The sequence below is a fragment of the Lissotriton helveticus genome, chromosome 3_1 (assembly GCF_964261635.1).
Source record: "Lissotriton helveticus chromosome 3_1, aLisHel1.1, whole genome shotgun sequence".
Taxonomy (NCBI): Eukaryota; Metazoa; Chordata; class Amphibia; order Caudata; family Salamandridae; genus Lissotriton; species Lissotriton helveticus.
This window is the reverse complement of record NC_136061.1, coordinates 982,238,846-982,255,216: the sequence shown is the minus strand read 5'-3', so window position 1 is coordinate 982,255,216 and position 16,371 is coordinate 982,238,846. Positions and strand designations below refer to the sequence as shown.

The 16,371-nt window shown below is 44.9% G+C and overlaps 1 protein-coding gene across 1 annotated transcript in view; it reads right to left on the bottom strand.

The window, feature by feature from the left end:
* The window catches only part of C3_1H21orf58 (chromosome 3_1 C21orf58 homolog), a 142,107-nt gene that overhangs the window by 57,470 nt on the left and 68,266 nt on the right, over positions 1–16,371 (bottom strand). Inside the window, exons 3-5 of the mRNA XM_078683819.1 lie at positions 11,951–12,024; positions 6,920–7,081; positions 6,439–6,556 (exon numbers count right to left, since the gene is read on the bottom strand). Of these exons, the coding sequence (XP_078539945.1) occupies positions 6,439–6,556; positions 6,920–7,081; positions 11,951–12,024 (354 nt within the window). The remainder of the gene's footprint in view (positions 1–6,438; positions 6,557–6,919; positions 7,082–11,950; positions 12,025–16,371) is intronic.

The following is a 16,371-nucleotide window of genomic DNA, read 5'->3' as shown; positions in this document are numbered from 1 at the left end:
GACAATGGAGACTTTTCAGCCCTGCAAGGGCTGACCCTGTTTTACAAATGCCTCACAATATGCAAGTGGCAGCGTCCTGAATGACTTGGAGTTCGTTAATGACCAACACTGGAGTGTCCAGGTAAAGTGAGTCGCCATAGTCAAGGCGTCAGAGAGTCAAACCTTGAGCCACAATTCTTCGTGACTCTATCGGGAGCCATTGTCCTCCTGCTTTTAGTAGGCCGGAGCCAATAAAGGCTCCATTGGTATCTGCGCATTAACCAACTTGATGCTTACACTGCAAAGTGCCACTTGTGTCAAAGTAAAAGGGACATGTGAGGGGCTCCAAAGGGCCTAATTAGGCACTCGGCATACTTGATGCACCCAGAGTCATAAGGCAGAAATGCCTCCAGAGGGGGCACCAGAGAGCCTGCAAAAAATGGCTGCTCCACCGAAAGACAACAAAGCATTGACAAGAAATACATCATCATCCTACAAAACCTGCTGTACTATGGCCCTGTCAGAGGCAGGATCTGAAAAGGTGTGAGATGAAGCACTATCATATATATTGCAAGGACGCCTGAGGCAGAGGAGGCATCAGAGTGGACCGTGGGGAAGGCAAGCGGCCTACGCCATGTTGGATGGGCCGTGGGTGCCCCATGTTGGATGGGCCCTAGGTGCTGAATACTGCCTTGCCCTGCAGAGGCAAAGAGATAAAAAGAATAAGCCAGCTGCTAAAATTGTTATGATTCACAAAGACCTGATGTATAAGCGTTGACACCACCATGGGAAACTAAGAATAACGGAGGGGACAGGCACCAGGCCAGCGCCTGTAGGCAGGGAGGACAGCAGTGCTCAGAAAAGGAAAATGGGGGTCGACGAGGGGGGGGGGAAGGAATTCACAACATCAACAGAGATGGGATGGAAGAGGAGGTGTTATACACTCGCTATACAGCTGGTAGAAAAGATGCAGCTACCAGAGATGAGGGACTATAGCATCAGACATTGACAAGCAATACATAAGTGATTCTGTAATAGACATTCGTATTTTGTGAGCCGCAGGAGGATTGAGTGTTGCACCCCTCCACCTGAAACTAGCACACACCTCACAGCTAGTGGAAAAGACACCGTAGAATAGAGGGATGAGCTCATAGCGGCGGACACTGGCAAACAACATAAGAGTGGCTTTGCAGCAGACACTGTCTCCTTATGAGACATAGGAGGGGGATGTATTGAGGAGACACTGTGGACATTGACACTGGTACGTTTTAGGACTGAGGTAAAACAACAGATCCGCGGGGGCTGGAGGCAGTGGCGGCCAGCACGGATCTGGTGTGGTAAGTGGGGTGAGAGGGGTAAAGGGGTAAAGAGGTATTATTGCAAAAAAAAAAGAAAAAATCACTTACCTCCTCTCTGTCCCATGTTGTCTTTCCTCAGCCAAAAAGGAAGCAACCAGGCTCCCCTGAGCCAATCACAATGCTGCAATGCTGCGCTGTGATTGGTCTGAGCACCATGGTTTGGCGCTCAGATGGGGACTGAGGGCCTGGGCATGTTCTCCATGCAGGCTATAATGTAGTCTGCATGGAGAACATGCTAAAGTGAACATGACTGTTTGGCCGGCCCAAGACAGCCAGTAAAAGCATCATGCGCACTTTAGTGTGCCCGCCGCTCTTCCCCTGCTCTGTCAGCAGAGCAGCCACGCCCTCCTGCTGCCGCAGCAGAGAAGAATAAACATCGCGTTATTATCATTGTATTTTTCCTTTTTTTTACTGTTCCACAGCAGAAGTGGGCCATAAGGAGGAGCCGCCACTTACTGAAGGTGCTGGAGAACAGGTCGATAGAGCACGAGAAAATGCATTATAACACTGTTAGTTATTTTCATGTGCATACTTCCTGGGTTGGAGTTATTTCCAGGCAATGGAAGGTAGAGCCCTATTGCCTCATTCCAGTCCTGTGCTTGGCAAGGTGTTGTGCGGTTCATTGGCTTTCAGATTCTGACTTTAGTTTGCCCCCATTTTGGCGTCCCTTCAGTGTTTGCTGGTTTTTCCTTTACCATTGAACTAGTCTCAACCCTGCCTTCATTATTGGTTGTGCTATCCTTGTCCCATTTAACATACCTTTGTGTGTTAAGCAGCGTCCAGGTGCCTGGATCGAATTCCAGGTCAGTTCCCGGGCGATCATAGCAGTATTCGCTGATGAAACCGGTAAGGCTTGTTTCCACTGTTAATTGTTCTTGCCATCTAGGTGATATAATATACTTACTGTACACCTTTTGTCTTCCAGTTGGTCTACTGCCAATGAGACTATCCAGACAGAGTGACCGTCCCTTAAAACAGATAAAACCTCTAAGAGTGGGCTCTGCTACAGATATTCTCTCTCAGTCCCTTGTGTGTTACGCTGTGGATTCTATGTTTGGTGATATGTTGCACCTTGTTCCCCAGCAAACATACCAAGAGATGACATGGGCTTTCAGTGGGACTGTAATAGGGACACCTGACAGCAACAATACAAAAACATATTTGCATATATGCTTATTGAGATCAAGAACTTTCAATGGGTGAGGAGGGTGGGAACAATTAACAAAGGGGCTGCGAAAGCCTTACTCTTGGATATGCAGATAAACTTATGCACCATTGTAGAAAAGATGGACATGCTTTTATGCACATATAGATCATATGAAGGAGGATTGGCTAAGAAGGGAAGCCATAAAAAATATATAAGAAAGAATGATGTCAGACAGTTGCTAGTGGCGAAAGGCTCATCTTAAATGATGAAAGTGCTGGAACTAATTTGTACGAAAAATAAAGATTTGGATGCTCAGCCCCGCAGGAACAATATACGCATATTTAGAATCCTGGAATCTGCAAACATGGGGAAGATGGAGCAGTTTGTAGAGAGGCTGGTTACTGAGACGCCTGACAGGGAGCAGCTGTGCTTCTTATTATAATGGAGAGGGTGCATTGCTGGTTGGCTCCTAGACTGAGGCCAGGGGCTGACCAAAGACCAATAATTGTTCGTCCACTGAACTGTTGAGACGATGATGCAATACTTAGATTGTTGTGCATGAAAACAGTCTTACAATCTGAAGGTGAGTCTATATTTATATACCCTGACTTCACAATCATTGTTGAGAAAGCCAGATGATCATTTACTGATATCGAGAAAAATTCTAACAAACGCAGATGTACTAAGCCATGTAATTCCTGGCCAGGTTGAGGATCATCCATGAGGGCAAGAATGCTAAAAAACAGCAGATATCACCCTGGGAATGCTGCATAGGATATGCAGATGTCGAATTCAGGGACTGAAAACTGTATAAAGAGACGGGGAGATGAGACCTCCACCTTTGAAGGATAGGTCTGCCTGATAGAGTAAAACTGCAACATCCCCGAAATGAAATATTCTTAGAGCGATGCTAGATTAGTTACTGCATCCTTATTATCATAATGCTATTCAGCCTAATTGAGGATTTTAAAACATGCATAATTGAATCAGTGAAATAACCTATATACCTATGGGTAGGTTATAGATAGATGACGCAGAGCCTGGCTAGCATTGACACTTCCAAGCATGTCACATTATATCATTGAAGAATGAGGATAGCTTAAGGTGGGCTCTGTTGGTAATATAATTATTATATGCGGACAATAAATGTATAACTAAATATGTGACGCCTTGGCAGTATGGGGGGAGCGAGACACCACGGTACACTAGCTAGTGTGATATGTCTGACCAGGCCTCTCAGGAGGTACTAGCAATAGAAGGAGAAAATAAGAACGTATGTAGCTGCACTTCAACCATCACAGTTACTTTCGCTGGCTATTATACGAAACTCTACACACCTCAGGTGCAGACAAATGAGGATGCAATTGATAACCTAGCGAAAGCCACAATACATAGCTGGAGGACCACGAGTGGAACCTGATAATGCGGCCCATCACCAAGGCTAAGGTAAGGAAGGCAATGAAATCCATGGCAGGGTGCAAGTCGCCAAGGGTGAGGGGAATTTATAGAGAATACAGGGCATATTTAGAGTCCCCTATCGCCACTGGAGTGTCACTCTGGTGGCGTAACGCCATTTTCAATATTTACAAGGCGGCGCTAGGCCACTTAGCAAGGCTTACTGCCACCTAATAAAAGTGCCCCTTTCCGCTGCAGTCCCCTGCGGCAAAGGGTCGTGCATTGGGTGTTGCTGTGGGGGTTCCACCGCAACACCCATTGCTTTTTGATGCTGTCCCAGATTTACAAGGAGGTGTAAATCTGTGGCAGCGCAAAAAAATAACGCCATGCAAGAGCAGGCGTTAGAATCGCGCACAAGGAGAAATGCTTTTATTTCTCCTCATTTTTGCTTGTTCTATGTGTGCTGCTTTCTGCAGCCTACATAGAAAGAGCAAAAAGCCATTAATTATTGTTTATGTGCTGGAAGGTTTCCCTTCCTGCACATAAACAATCATTAAATAATGACGATTTGCTACTTCTATGTGTGCTGCAGAATGCAGCACACATAGAAGTAACAAATAGCCATTATGGATTGTTTATGTGCAGGAAGGGACACTTTCCTGCACTTAAGCAATCACTCCCTGCAATGCAGGCACCCTTGCACTATTGTGCAAGTGTGCCTGGTTTTTGCACTAGGCAGCTAATTTTAGCGCAAGCGCTAGGGATAACATAGGGGTGCACCGTTATTGTAATAAATACAGTTCATCACTGCGCTTTGAAAATGTCGGAGCACGGCGCTGCCCGATTTGATGCAGCTCCATGCTCCAACATTTTCTAGTAAATATGCCCTACAGTGTCTTGCGGATGTCTCATCTACTGGCTATGGAAAGGGAAGGCAGGGAAAAGGGACATTTTGTTGCCCACGTTAAGGGAAGTGATGATTGGTGGTGTTGAAGGGTCCCCTGACTAAATACCCCCCCCCAATGGGTTTCCTGTTGTTTTTACCTAGATGGCATGTTTTTGACACTTCACCAGTTCAAATTGCTCTTGTAACACCAAAACACTAGACAGTTTTTATTATAGATTAATGGCTAGTTTTTGAGGAAAACGTTTTTCTTTCCACAGCAACCAATACATTCAGTGTTCTAGAGCTCATCATGATGTTAGCAACACCAAGACACATCATATCTCACTTATACAGTACCATGATATTGGATAGATAAAGGATTTCTCGGGTAGGTGACAATAGGGACGTGGACCCGGAGATAGAGCTGGCCAACAACCAATGGCAACATTGTTGCTTACAAACCAAACATATGTACCACTGATCAATAGACACTGCTTGATACACTATAAATACCTGCATAGACTGTATAATGGGCAAATCAACACTATCTGGCCTGGATGTGGACATAGAGTGTGCCACATGTCGCCAAGACAATGCAGATTTGTATGTTTTTTTCAAAATTCAATAAAAGGATTTAAAAATAAAAATAAAAAAGTAAAATGCATATTTCCTACATCTGGCAAGGATATACCAGGGGACTCAAGAATACTGGTAGCAGATTTTTAATGCCATGTCAGCATGCCTAATGCACGAGACGAGCAAACGCCGGTGATGTCACTTCTGTGATTTGTTAAAGAACTGCCTGCTTCTATTGCCATGGTGTAGCTACTGCCAAGAATATTATCGGATGCTGTGGAAGAGGCCCTCTACTTATCACTGTAGACTGGCATAAATATATGGTGTGCTATAGTGATAGGATTGAGGCATGCAATGCTACTTCCCCATACATCACAACCAAGGGACAAACAATTAGGGTCAGCTGTGGTCTGCCTTTGCAGCAACTTACTGATGGAAGGGGTACAGAGGAAAGATGTTGACATAGAAATGCGAGAACATTCCCAATCTGAGGGAGGGAAGCAATTTGATGGATGAATAGAAATGGGATGCCATTACTGAGAATATTATCAATATGAAAGGGGGTGGACCTGCTAGCTTCCACTCATTGGGCAATGTGCTAGATGGGGGTATTTAGATGCTAGGAGTAAAAACACAGAGCAGTAATTATTGGATCTTAGGTTGAAATTGCTGACCGTGTATCAACTTTCTCTGCCACCGTCGGAACACTATGTTTGTATAATGCCACTGTCTATGCTGTTTATTTTTTGAAAAATTAAAATGAAAGATAAAAAAACAGAAATGCCTCCAGAGCAGGTGGTGTGTGAAAAGTGAGATGGCCAGCTGCAGCACTCACGTTCCTCATGCTCCTGGAGCGTGGTAGGACAAATGCTTCTAGGATGGTGACATATGGGAGCACCAACAGGCCCATTAAAGGTCTCGCCTTCCTTGTTGTTTAGGTTTAAATCGTTTTTTTTTAGAATCGTCAAAATACAAAACCATCACTGCAAAGTATACGCAATATCACCCTGGGCCGCTGGGGCTTCCTTGTTGTTTATAGGGCACAGGGTTGGAGTACTAGCAGTACTAAGGTAAAAATACCACTTTAGAGTACTGACCTTCTTTGATGCTCCCAGAGCGCTGTTGCGGAAATGATTGTGGAGCAGGAATCTGCGTGATGAGTGGCTGTTGTGGAGGGAGCTGTTGGATAATGGTGGCTGGCTGCTGTGGTGGCCACTACAAGACACAAGAGGACAAAATACAAGATGTGTGCAATATCACTCTCACTGGTTCCACACTAATTGTCTTTGTGCAAATGTAATATTGCAATAAACCATCAGCTCTTTATAGTTGATTCAAAGAGTAGCTTAGTCAGGTTCACATAACGTCAGTCACTGACAGACCAGGGCCACAGGCCATGACACACACATTTGGTCAACATAAAGGTAATCCATATACACATTTAGCTTTTGTATGCCCGCACAATAAGTCTTCCTTAACATGGAGTACTAAACCCATTCATACTCACTAGCACACACGCACATCTCATACACAAAGTTGTTCCTGTCCCTCATAGGTATTCTCCAAGCATTGACTCACTTGCTGCTGTATGATTCTGGGTGGCTCTGCAGGAGGTGGTGGTGGTGGCGGATGATAGACTTGGATTGGTGGAGCCCGCACAACGGGATCCATACGATAGTTTTTCCGCCGGGATCCCTCCCAAGTGTGTGGCCTGGAGAGCTCTTCCAGCATATGTTGTTCCTATAGAAGAATAAAAATGAGACCATTTCCTCTTGCATATGCTCAGACTTTTTCATTATTATTTGACTTGCAATGTTGCATAAGTGTGACATGAGCAATTCTAAATATTATATCTCTCTTGAGTGACATGGAAAACACTTCTTCATGTAAACTATCCACATGTGGGACAGAACGGTCTTTAGTGTGAGACAGGCAACTCTACTGAGTATTAGATAGGAATCTCTCTGGTGTTAAAGGGTGTAGGAGATTAGGATATGCTTCTCATAGTTATCCCCACTTTTTGCTGATGTTTCACTGTTTTCGACTTAGACTGACTGAGATCCTGCTATTCAGGACCGCAGTCTAGCTGCTTTCTCCTCTAAATTGATTACATATACTTTAGGTACACTCCAGATTGGATACTGAGGTACCCTTATCAGTCCCTGGTATATGGTACACCATGTACCCCGGGCATAGGTACCCCAGAGGCCTCCCAGGGGCTGCAGCATGTATTATGCCACCCCTGAGAGACCATTCGAAATTGCACCACAGGTCTTCTACTGCAGCCTGTGTAAGGTGGTGCATGCACCCCTTACTTAGATATAGGTTACCTATATCTATTTTAAATCACTGCACATATAAACTTATCAGTCACCCCTTTGGCAGACCTTATCAATCCTGAAGGCAGGGTGCTGGGTTTTGTGTGAGAGGGTGCCCCTGCATGAGCAGAGCCCCTCTTTAGCCTTCAGAATCTGTTCTCCGGGGTTGTCTGTGATGCAGCCAAACCATATATACTTAAGTGCATTATAACCACGCTGTAAATGCTAACTCTAAAACAGCTGCTTAGAAACATGTCGTGTTTGGTGTCAAACACCTTGGAATCATGCCTCCCAGGCAGTTACCCTTCTAGAGGGACTTATGTGAAACACTGGTATACCCAGTACCAGCTTTCTCGACCTGGGCATCACAAAATGGATGCTGCCAGCCACATACACGAGTCTGCCCTCCTCCTGCTGAGCAAAGCTCGAGCAGGGGAAGGCTTGACAATAGGCTTCCTGTCACAGGGAGGTGTAACCACCTCCCAGACAGGATTTAGTGTATTGGGGCTGGGTGGGTGCACTCTGAGAGTGCCTGAAAGTCTGCACTGGGGGCACATTTGTTATCCCTGTGCATTGTTCACCTCAAACAGGTTGCAGGAGCCATGTGCTCCTGCTCTGGCACGAAAATGGACAAAGGACATGGGTGTAGCCACCCCTCTGTCCTGACCCTCCCATAGGTGGGTCCCCAGAGTGTGTCCAACCCCTTCCTTAGGTATAAAGTAGGAACCCTGACTAAACTCTGCAAGCAGAAACCAAGTACTTCGACGGTCTGCACTTCGTTGGATAACAGAAGAATCTCCCTGGGAGTAAAGGAGTTACTCCTCTGCAGCAGCAGGCACCTTAACGCATCTGACCGGTTTGCATCTCTCAAGCTCCTGAGGACTCTATAGATTTCTGCAACACAGGAGGTGGGCTTCCAAGCGTCTCTGAGGTTGATGTACTTCTCATAGTTATCCCCACTTTTTGCTGATGTTTCACTGTTTTCGACTTAGACTGACTGAGATCCTGCTATTCAGGACCGCAGTCTAGCTGCTTTCTCCTCTAAATTGATTACATATACTTTAGGTACACTCCAGATTGGATACTGAGGTACCCTTATCAGTCCCTGGTATATGGTACACCATGTACCCCGGGCATAGGTACCCCAGAGGCCTCCCAGGGGCTGCAGCATGTATTATGCCACCCCTGAGAGACCATTCGAAATTGCACCACAGGTCTTCTACTGCAGCCTGTGTAAGGTGGTGCATGCACCCCTTACTTAGATATAGGTTACCTATATCTATTTTAAATCACTGCACATATAAACTTATCAGTCACCCCTTTGGCAGGCCTTATCAATCCTGAAGGCAGGGTGCTGGGTTTTGTGTGAGAGGGTGCCCCTGCATGAGCAGAGCCCCTCTTTAGCCTTCAGAATCTGTTCTCCGGGGTTGTCTGTGATGCAGCCAAACCATATATACTTAAGTGCATTATAACCACGCTGTAAATGCTAACTCTAAAACAGCTGCTTAGAAACATGTCGTGTTTGGTGTCAAACACCTTGGAATCATGCCTCCCAGGCAGTTACCCTTCTAGAGGGACTTATGTGAAACACTGGTATACCCAGTACCAGCTTTCTCGACCTGGGCATCACAAAATGGATGCTGCCAGCCACATACACGAGTCTGCCCTCCTCCTGCTGAGCAAAGCTCGAGCAGGGGAAGGCTTGACAATAGGCTTCCTGTCACAGGGAGGTGTAACCACCTCCCAGACAGGATTTAGTGTATTGGGGCTGGGTGGGTGCACTCTGAGAGTGCCTGAAAGTCTGCACTGGGGGCACATTTGTTATCCCTGTGCATTGTTCACCTCAAACAGGTTGCAGGAGCCATGTGCTCCTGCTCTGGCACGAAAATGGACAAAGGACATGGGTGTAGCCACCCCTCTGTCCTGACCCTCCCATAGGTGGGTCCCCAGAGTGTGTCCAACCCCTTCCTTAGGTATAAAGTAGGAACCCTGACTAAACTCTGCAAGCAGAAACCAAGTACTTCGACGGTCTGCACTTCGTTGGATAACAGAAGAATCTCCCTGGGAGTAAAGGAGTTACTCCTCTGCAGCAGCAGGCACCTTAACGCATCTGACCGGTTTGCATCTCTCAAGCTCCTGAGGACTCTATAGATTTCTGCAACACAGGAGGTGGGCTTCCAAGCGTCTCTGAGGTTGATGTACTCTCTTAGCAATTCTGAGACCAGTATTCCTCGTGGGGACCGTGCAACCCAAACCCCTGTGCACGGTGTACTTTTGCAGCAGCATATGCTTTTTAGCAGTCCTTGAGGCTATGTTTTGGGCTATATGTAGTCCTAATCCCAAGCAATATTTCCACTGAAGATTTCCGGCCTCCACTCCACGAGTGCTCCGTGGGCCTGTACTTCGTGATTCGGCTTGAGGTCCCTTTGCGATCCAAGGTCTGTTGGCCTGTGGGTCCCTGTGAAGGTAACTTTGATTTCCCTTGGGCTTCCCTGATTGCTCCAGATGTGCCCTGACTCCCCATAGCTTGAAGAGTCTCCAGAACCTTGCTGGTCCTCACCGTGACTTGTTTTCTCTGCCCGCATGGGTTGCACTTGCCAAGGCTTGTTGGTGTTTAATCTGGACACTGACCCCTCAGCACTCGACATCCTTTATGGCTCAGCTCACCTCCGGACTTTGGTCATCGTCGACGTCTCCTGGTTCCCGCTGCAGAGTCAAGCATCCAATCTTCACACCTGAAGCACCTGACATCGGTGGGCATTCGTCTACCGAGCCCCAGGTCACCCTGAAGTGACCCAGACTCTGTCCCCTCTGCTTTCAGGTTCTTCTCACCTCGGATCCAGGTGTGGATTCCACCGGACACTTTTCATCTTCCCGGCAGCAGCACTTCTTTGCATCACGCCATTGAAAACAATGAGGGTTTCCGACACCACTTGACCTCTATGCACCCGGCTCTCCTGGGATAGGTAACACGGGTACCGCGGTACTCACAAGGGTGCTGGCCTTAGAACATTCTATGTTCCAAAGGGTTTGCTTGAAGTCCCCTCCGAACTGTCCTTAAACTGTAATTTTCCAACCGCGACTTTCCCCTAGAGTTGTACGGAACACGCGTCTGTGTTCTCACACTGCACCCGTCCTCCGTGGGCTCCCTGTGTCACTCCTTTGGGTGGATCCTTGGGTTCCCAGTGATTCTACGTGCTATAGACACTGTGTCTAGTGAAGTGGTTGTTGGTATATACTTTTTTAGTATATGGTTCTGTCTCCCCCTGGAGCCCGCTGTGTATTGTGCTATTTTCTGTTGTTCTATTGATTAAGTATTGTGTGCCTAGTGCTCTAATCTCATATAGAGGTTAGTAGAGAGCGTTTAGTAATAAATATATATATTTTATATAACACTTGTGTGGTTCTCCTTTCATTTGGTTATTCAGGAGGTTCTGAACTGGTAAAACAAGCGGCTTTACATTCCTTCAAGACTTAGCCTGAAGGCTGCTCTCCATAGCTACCACTAGGATAGCTTTCATAAAGGTTATCTTTAACCTAATCATCATAAGGGTTGTTTGGACTGGTACAGGGTGCCCACTTTAACTAGTGGACAGCACATACCAGGCCAACTTCTAACAAAGGGAGTGCCCTCATGAGTGAGACAGACTCCTCTAAGTATAAGAGGGAAGATTCTCTGACCAGTAAGAACAGTCATTCTTCTGAGTGTGAGTGTGTTATCCCTGCTTGGTGTGGGAGAGGAAACACTAATGGTTTTTGGAAAACTAATTGTTGAGACCAAACTCAAGAGAACGAGAGACAAAGCATGACAGGAAGAAGGATAAATCTTTCCAAAATGGATTAAACTCTCTTGAGCGTGAGGTTCAAGAGTCAAAGCACTCTCTTGCACATTAATAATAAGAACAATATTTGCTACTTCCACATAAGAAACACAGGGGCAGATGTATCAAAATACCTATTTGCGATTCTCAAATAGAGATTTTTTGAGAATCAGTATTTGGTAATTGGTGGTAATTTGCGATTTCTTAATTAGAAATCGCACAACTTGAGTGCTTCATACATAGCATTTTGCGATTCCTTAAATTCTGACGCAAAGTTAAGGAATCGCAAATTTTGCGATTTCTTAATTTTGCGATGCAATTTCAATAATACATCGCATTTTCTGATTGTTTTGTCGCAAACGCTGCTATTTTGCAAATCGCAGCGTTTGTGACAAAAAAAATCGTTTGATACATCTGCCCCACAATGTCTTCGACTCTAAAGTCCTCTTGGCATGCATACCATTACTTACTCGCAGTCTCTGTAGGAGATCTTTCCTTCGAAGCAAGGCGCTTTGTAGTGCGTCCTCCTGCCCATCATAGCTCCCTGCACCAGGAATAAATGATGACATAATTGAGAGACCACATAACTAGGTAACACAGCAGGCTTACTTTGGCTGTCCCCATGGCAAGAATTCACCAATAAAACCACTGAGACAACTCACACACAAGTAAAGCCGTGGTCTGACTTTTGTTCGATCTGTAACACTGAAGGGTTTACTTTCTGAGCCTCCATAGAGCTGCCTGGGGCTATCTGAACAGACTGTTAGTAAGGTCGCAAAATCAATGTGACAGTTTCCAATTCTGCGTGGCAGATATATGTTAACATCCACACAGAGCTGAAGAGCGGGTTAATGTTACTATGCATACCTCAGATTTTGAGTCTATTAACAGAAACCCTAAACAAAGTTTTATGTAGCCAGTGATAACTGATAAAGGATAATGGCAGAATATACTTTCTTGCATCAGGCAATAAATACAGCTGTCCATCTAAAGCCAGCACTACAGAATCTGATGAAGATCTACTTGGCAGTGGGCTGGAGTGATACTGTATGTCCTATTCCCTCTTGCTTGTTGGCCTTGTGGTGAAATATGCATTCTTAACTCTAACCCCATTTGTCACATCACAAAGTCCTTCTCCGGATATTCCCTTCGTTGCTGTGGAGGCCCTGGGTTTTATAGATGTAGATGAAGCAGAAATTGCTGTTGACAGCAGAAAACCGACCATACGCTTACACTCTCTGAATGCAACTTGATGGGAAAGATGGCTTCTAAACCTCTCTCTGGGTTCCCTTGAATGGAAACTCTTGAACATCCCACTGGATCCTTGCGTAGGGCAGGAGGGTTGTGGCTTGCATGATATATATTTACTTACTTATGTTCAATAATAGTCTTTTTCGCCCAAAACGTGATGCATGGAAGTATTTGAGCTTCCAAATAAGTAGAATGACTTCCACAATTTTAGGAATTCCCCAGAAAAACTACGAGTAAACTTTTCAAAAACATATTCCGATTCAAGCCCACTGAGAAGTAACCACTAAAACATCTAGTCAGCTCCAGCCTTACTAGTGGAATTCACTTGGTTCTACTACAGCCCAGCTTCTGCAACAGCCAGTGCACCTTTGCATGAAAGCCCATGAGAAAGAATAACCTTTTGTTTCATCGCACAGACACACAGGTGCTATTATCTGAGGTGTGGCGAAGCATGTTACCACAATATATGGAAATATCCACAATCTTGTATTCATACATGTCTAGCACTGGAGCTGAAATTAGACATGGCTCCTTTACTGAGCTATGGGCGTGGTTTCCTGGCTTCTCATGGGACAAATGACAAATGTGGAAGGGCGAGATTTTGATCGATACCTTATATCTATTGATCCAAACCTCGATCTGGTCGACTGAACCTTTGTTGCCTGTCTTGGAGGATGAAAGTGCCCCGCTCTGCAAGCTAGTTCACCCAATAAAGGACTCTGCTCCCAAAGATCACAAACAACTTCTAGCTTTCAAAAGTTTATTGTAAAGAAATGATAAGCTGCAAATACAGACATCTCAGAATGAGATTCACGAGATACACAGGTCCAATTACATACATGTGCTCTCGGAAAGCCCTCAGACGAGCAACGGAAATCACTAACACAAGTTCTAAGAATAATAAAGCTATCAGCATTGACGCATATCTCTCCTTCATTTAGGTTGGAGGAAAACGCACAGGTTAGGCTGTCCCTACCCTGCTCTAGATGGTATCCCTACTTAACCAAAACCCAACCTAACAAAGGTGTCAGCAGTGAATGACCCCCAAGGGAAGTCACTCACTCTAAGTCTCTTGGTGAAAACCTATAGTTCTCCAGTCATGACCCCTCTCTGCCTACCCAGCCGCTCTCTAAAGGGTCCTCAGGCATCTGCTCTAACTCCACCCAGGGGTGCTGTCCCTAATACAAAACAGTCAACAACATTTGAGACGCCCCTCGCAAGACGCCTCTCACGTGGTGTAGCTTCTGGCTTTTTCCATGATGCTTTGTATTGGGCCTCATACGTTAGAGTTGACCTTGCTTCTCAGACTCTTCTCCGGCCCGCTGATACCCCTCAAACATTCCGGAACCCTCCTCCATGTCTAGGCCGTCTACTGAACAGACCTCTATTCATTCATTTATAATTGGATTCCCCCTTTTCCTTTGCAGACAGATATCTGTAGCCAAGAACCCAACTCTCATAGACTTCCAAAAAAAAGGCTTGCAACATTTCTCAGCCCAGACATGTACGTATAAATCAATGTTAAAATAATTCAGGCCTACAATATTTCTCATCATGATTATAGCATTTCAACTTCTTCATTAATTAAAGCATGTTAATATTCTTATTCTATTATTCAGTAAACATCTCTATAAATCATGGCCCATTTAATGCAATGACCAAAACATTAATACAATCTATGTCGTGAAAAGAAACACCTTCCCTTTTAGCTCTGGCCCTAAGGCCTACCACATTCTGCGTTTAACCACATACCATCTTACATTTTAACAGCTACACGACATGGATTCAGAAATAATCACATCTACTAAAATCATATAGTCACACATTTCTGTATTAGTTCCACTTCTACTTAAATCTCTACATTAGCTATACATTCAGAATATAATTATAGATACTATTAGCACTCATGGCATTTCTCCTCATGATTTGTGCTTACTACAGGTAAGTGTGATGCACTCATACATTTAGATCAGTTTGCGCTCTCTCAGTTCCCCCCTTTGATGACCTCTCGGGGTCATCATTAACATTTAGACTGCAGTTATTGCTGGCATGATTTGTCTCTGCGCTTCCAGAGCCCTCAGACTCCTGTACTGATTATCTTGTATGGCAGCCAATCTCTGCAGCTGTTCTCTTTGGGCCCTTTCCGACCTTCTTGCTCTGTACCATTTGAATACCCTCACCAATCCCCACAATATAATCCCACAGATCAATATTATGATGATAGGTTTTAGTATATACCACACAAAGCTTTTGCCTAAGGTGGAAATCCACCCTCCAACTTCACTCATTCCGTGGCCCACCTTTTCCCAGACATTTTCTCTACTCAAGTCTTCGATCTCTTTGTGAATATTCGTTATGTTCCTAATAACTTTTTCAAGGGGTTTTGAATTGTCTGGAATGTAAGTGCAGCATTCCTGGACCTTCAAAGCCTTACAGACTCCGCCCTCTTTTGCTAGTAGGACATCTAACGCAAGACGGTTCTGAAGAACCATAGCCCTTATCGATTGCATCTCTCCTTCTACCAGCATTAAGGACTGAGCAGTGCTGGCAGACAACCTGTCGACAACTGTTGCCAGTCGTCTAATTTTAACATCATTAAGGATTACTCCCAAAAGAGGGAACATAGCTCCAAAGACATCTCCAACCATTTCTGCATCTCCTATATCTCTCCTTCCCCTCGATGATGTCTTGCCCTCAATGATCACTAAGTCTTGTGCATGATATATTTTGGGGAAGACAATTGCTAAGTAACATGATCCATACCAGTTGTCAGGTAGTCTCACGTAGGCATTTCTTCCACATACAAAATACACATTTGGAATCACTTGCATTCCCTTCAGGAAATCTTTAGTATAATACTCTATATTGAAAGCATGTTCACAGTCGACTTCTCCCACGTATACATTTTCATAATACGTTTTGGCTCGGTGAAGACATAGCTTTCCTCTCTGCGTCTTATCTAAAGCTATTGGACCACTACTACCCTTTCTCTTGTGTGCCTTCTCTTCCTCGGTCCAATCTGTTTTCCATTGTCCTGATTTTTTCAAAATCTTTTGTCTCCTGTAACGATCATCCACCTGCCCTATGAACTTCTTCTCGACCTCTGACACCTTGCATGTCAGGTTATTTCTACGGGCATGTGAAGTATCTAAGGTAATCCAAGGAATGAAGAACTTGGCCAATCTGTCTTCACTCTTCCAGTAGTCCCATTTGTTCATCTGCTTATAATTTGGGACTTCTGGCAACACTGAATCATAATTGGAGAAATAGTATTCAAAACTGTCTCTTTCATAAAATATACTAAGCAATAAGCTACATGTAATGCCATATGTCAGCGGGAGGTGGTGATATCGAATGCCTTCATCTACAGACGCCGGCAACTGCATGCAGACGTAACAATCCTTAACCTCCATGGCATCCACGTATTCATATAAAAGTTTAGCATAAGCATTTGACCTAAAGTCTCCTTGGGACTCATCTACGTGTAACCTACGGGCTTCTGCAGCTAATAACGCTTTCTCTTGAGTGTTTTCCCTTTTCTCACCAGCAACAGTAGGTGTAAGCGTTTCTACAGAGTTCACATCAGTTACCTTTGCCTCTTCCTCATGTCCCTTTACATAAGAAATTGTTACCACTAAAG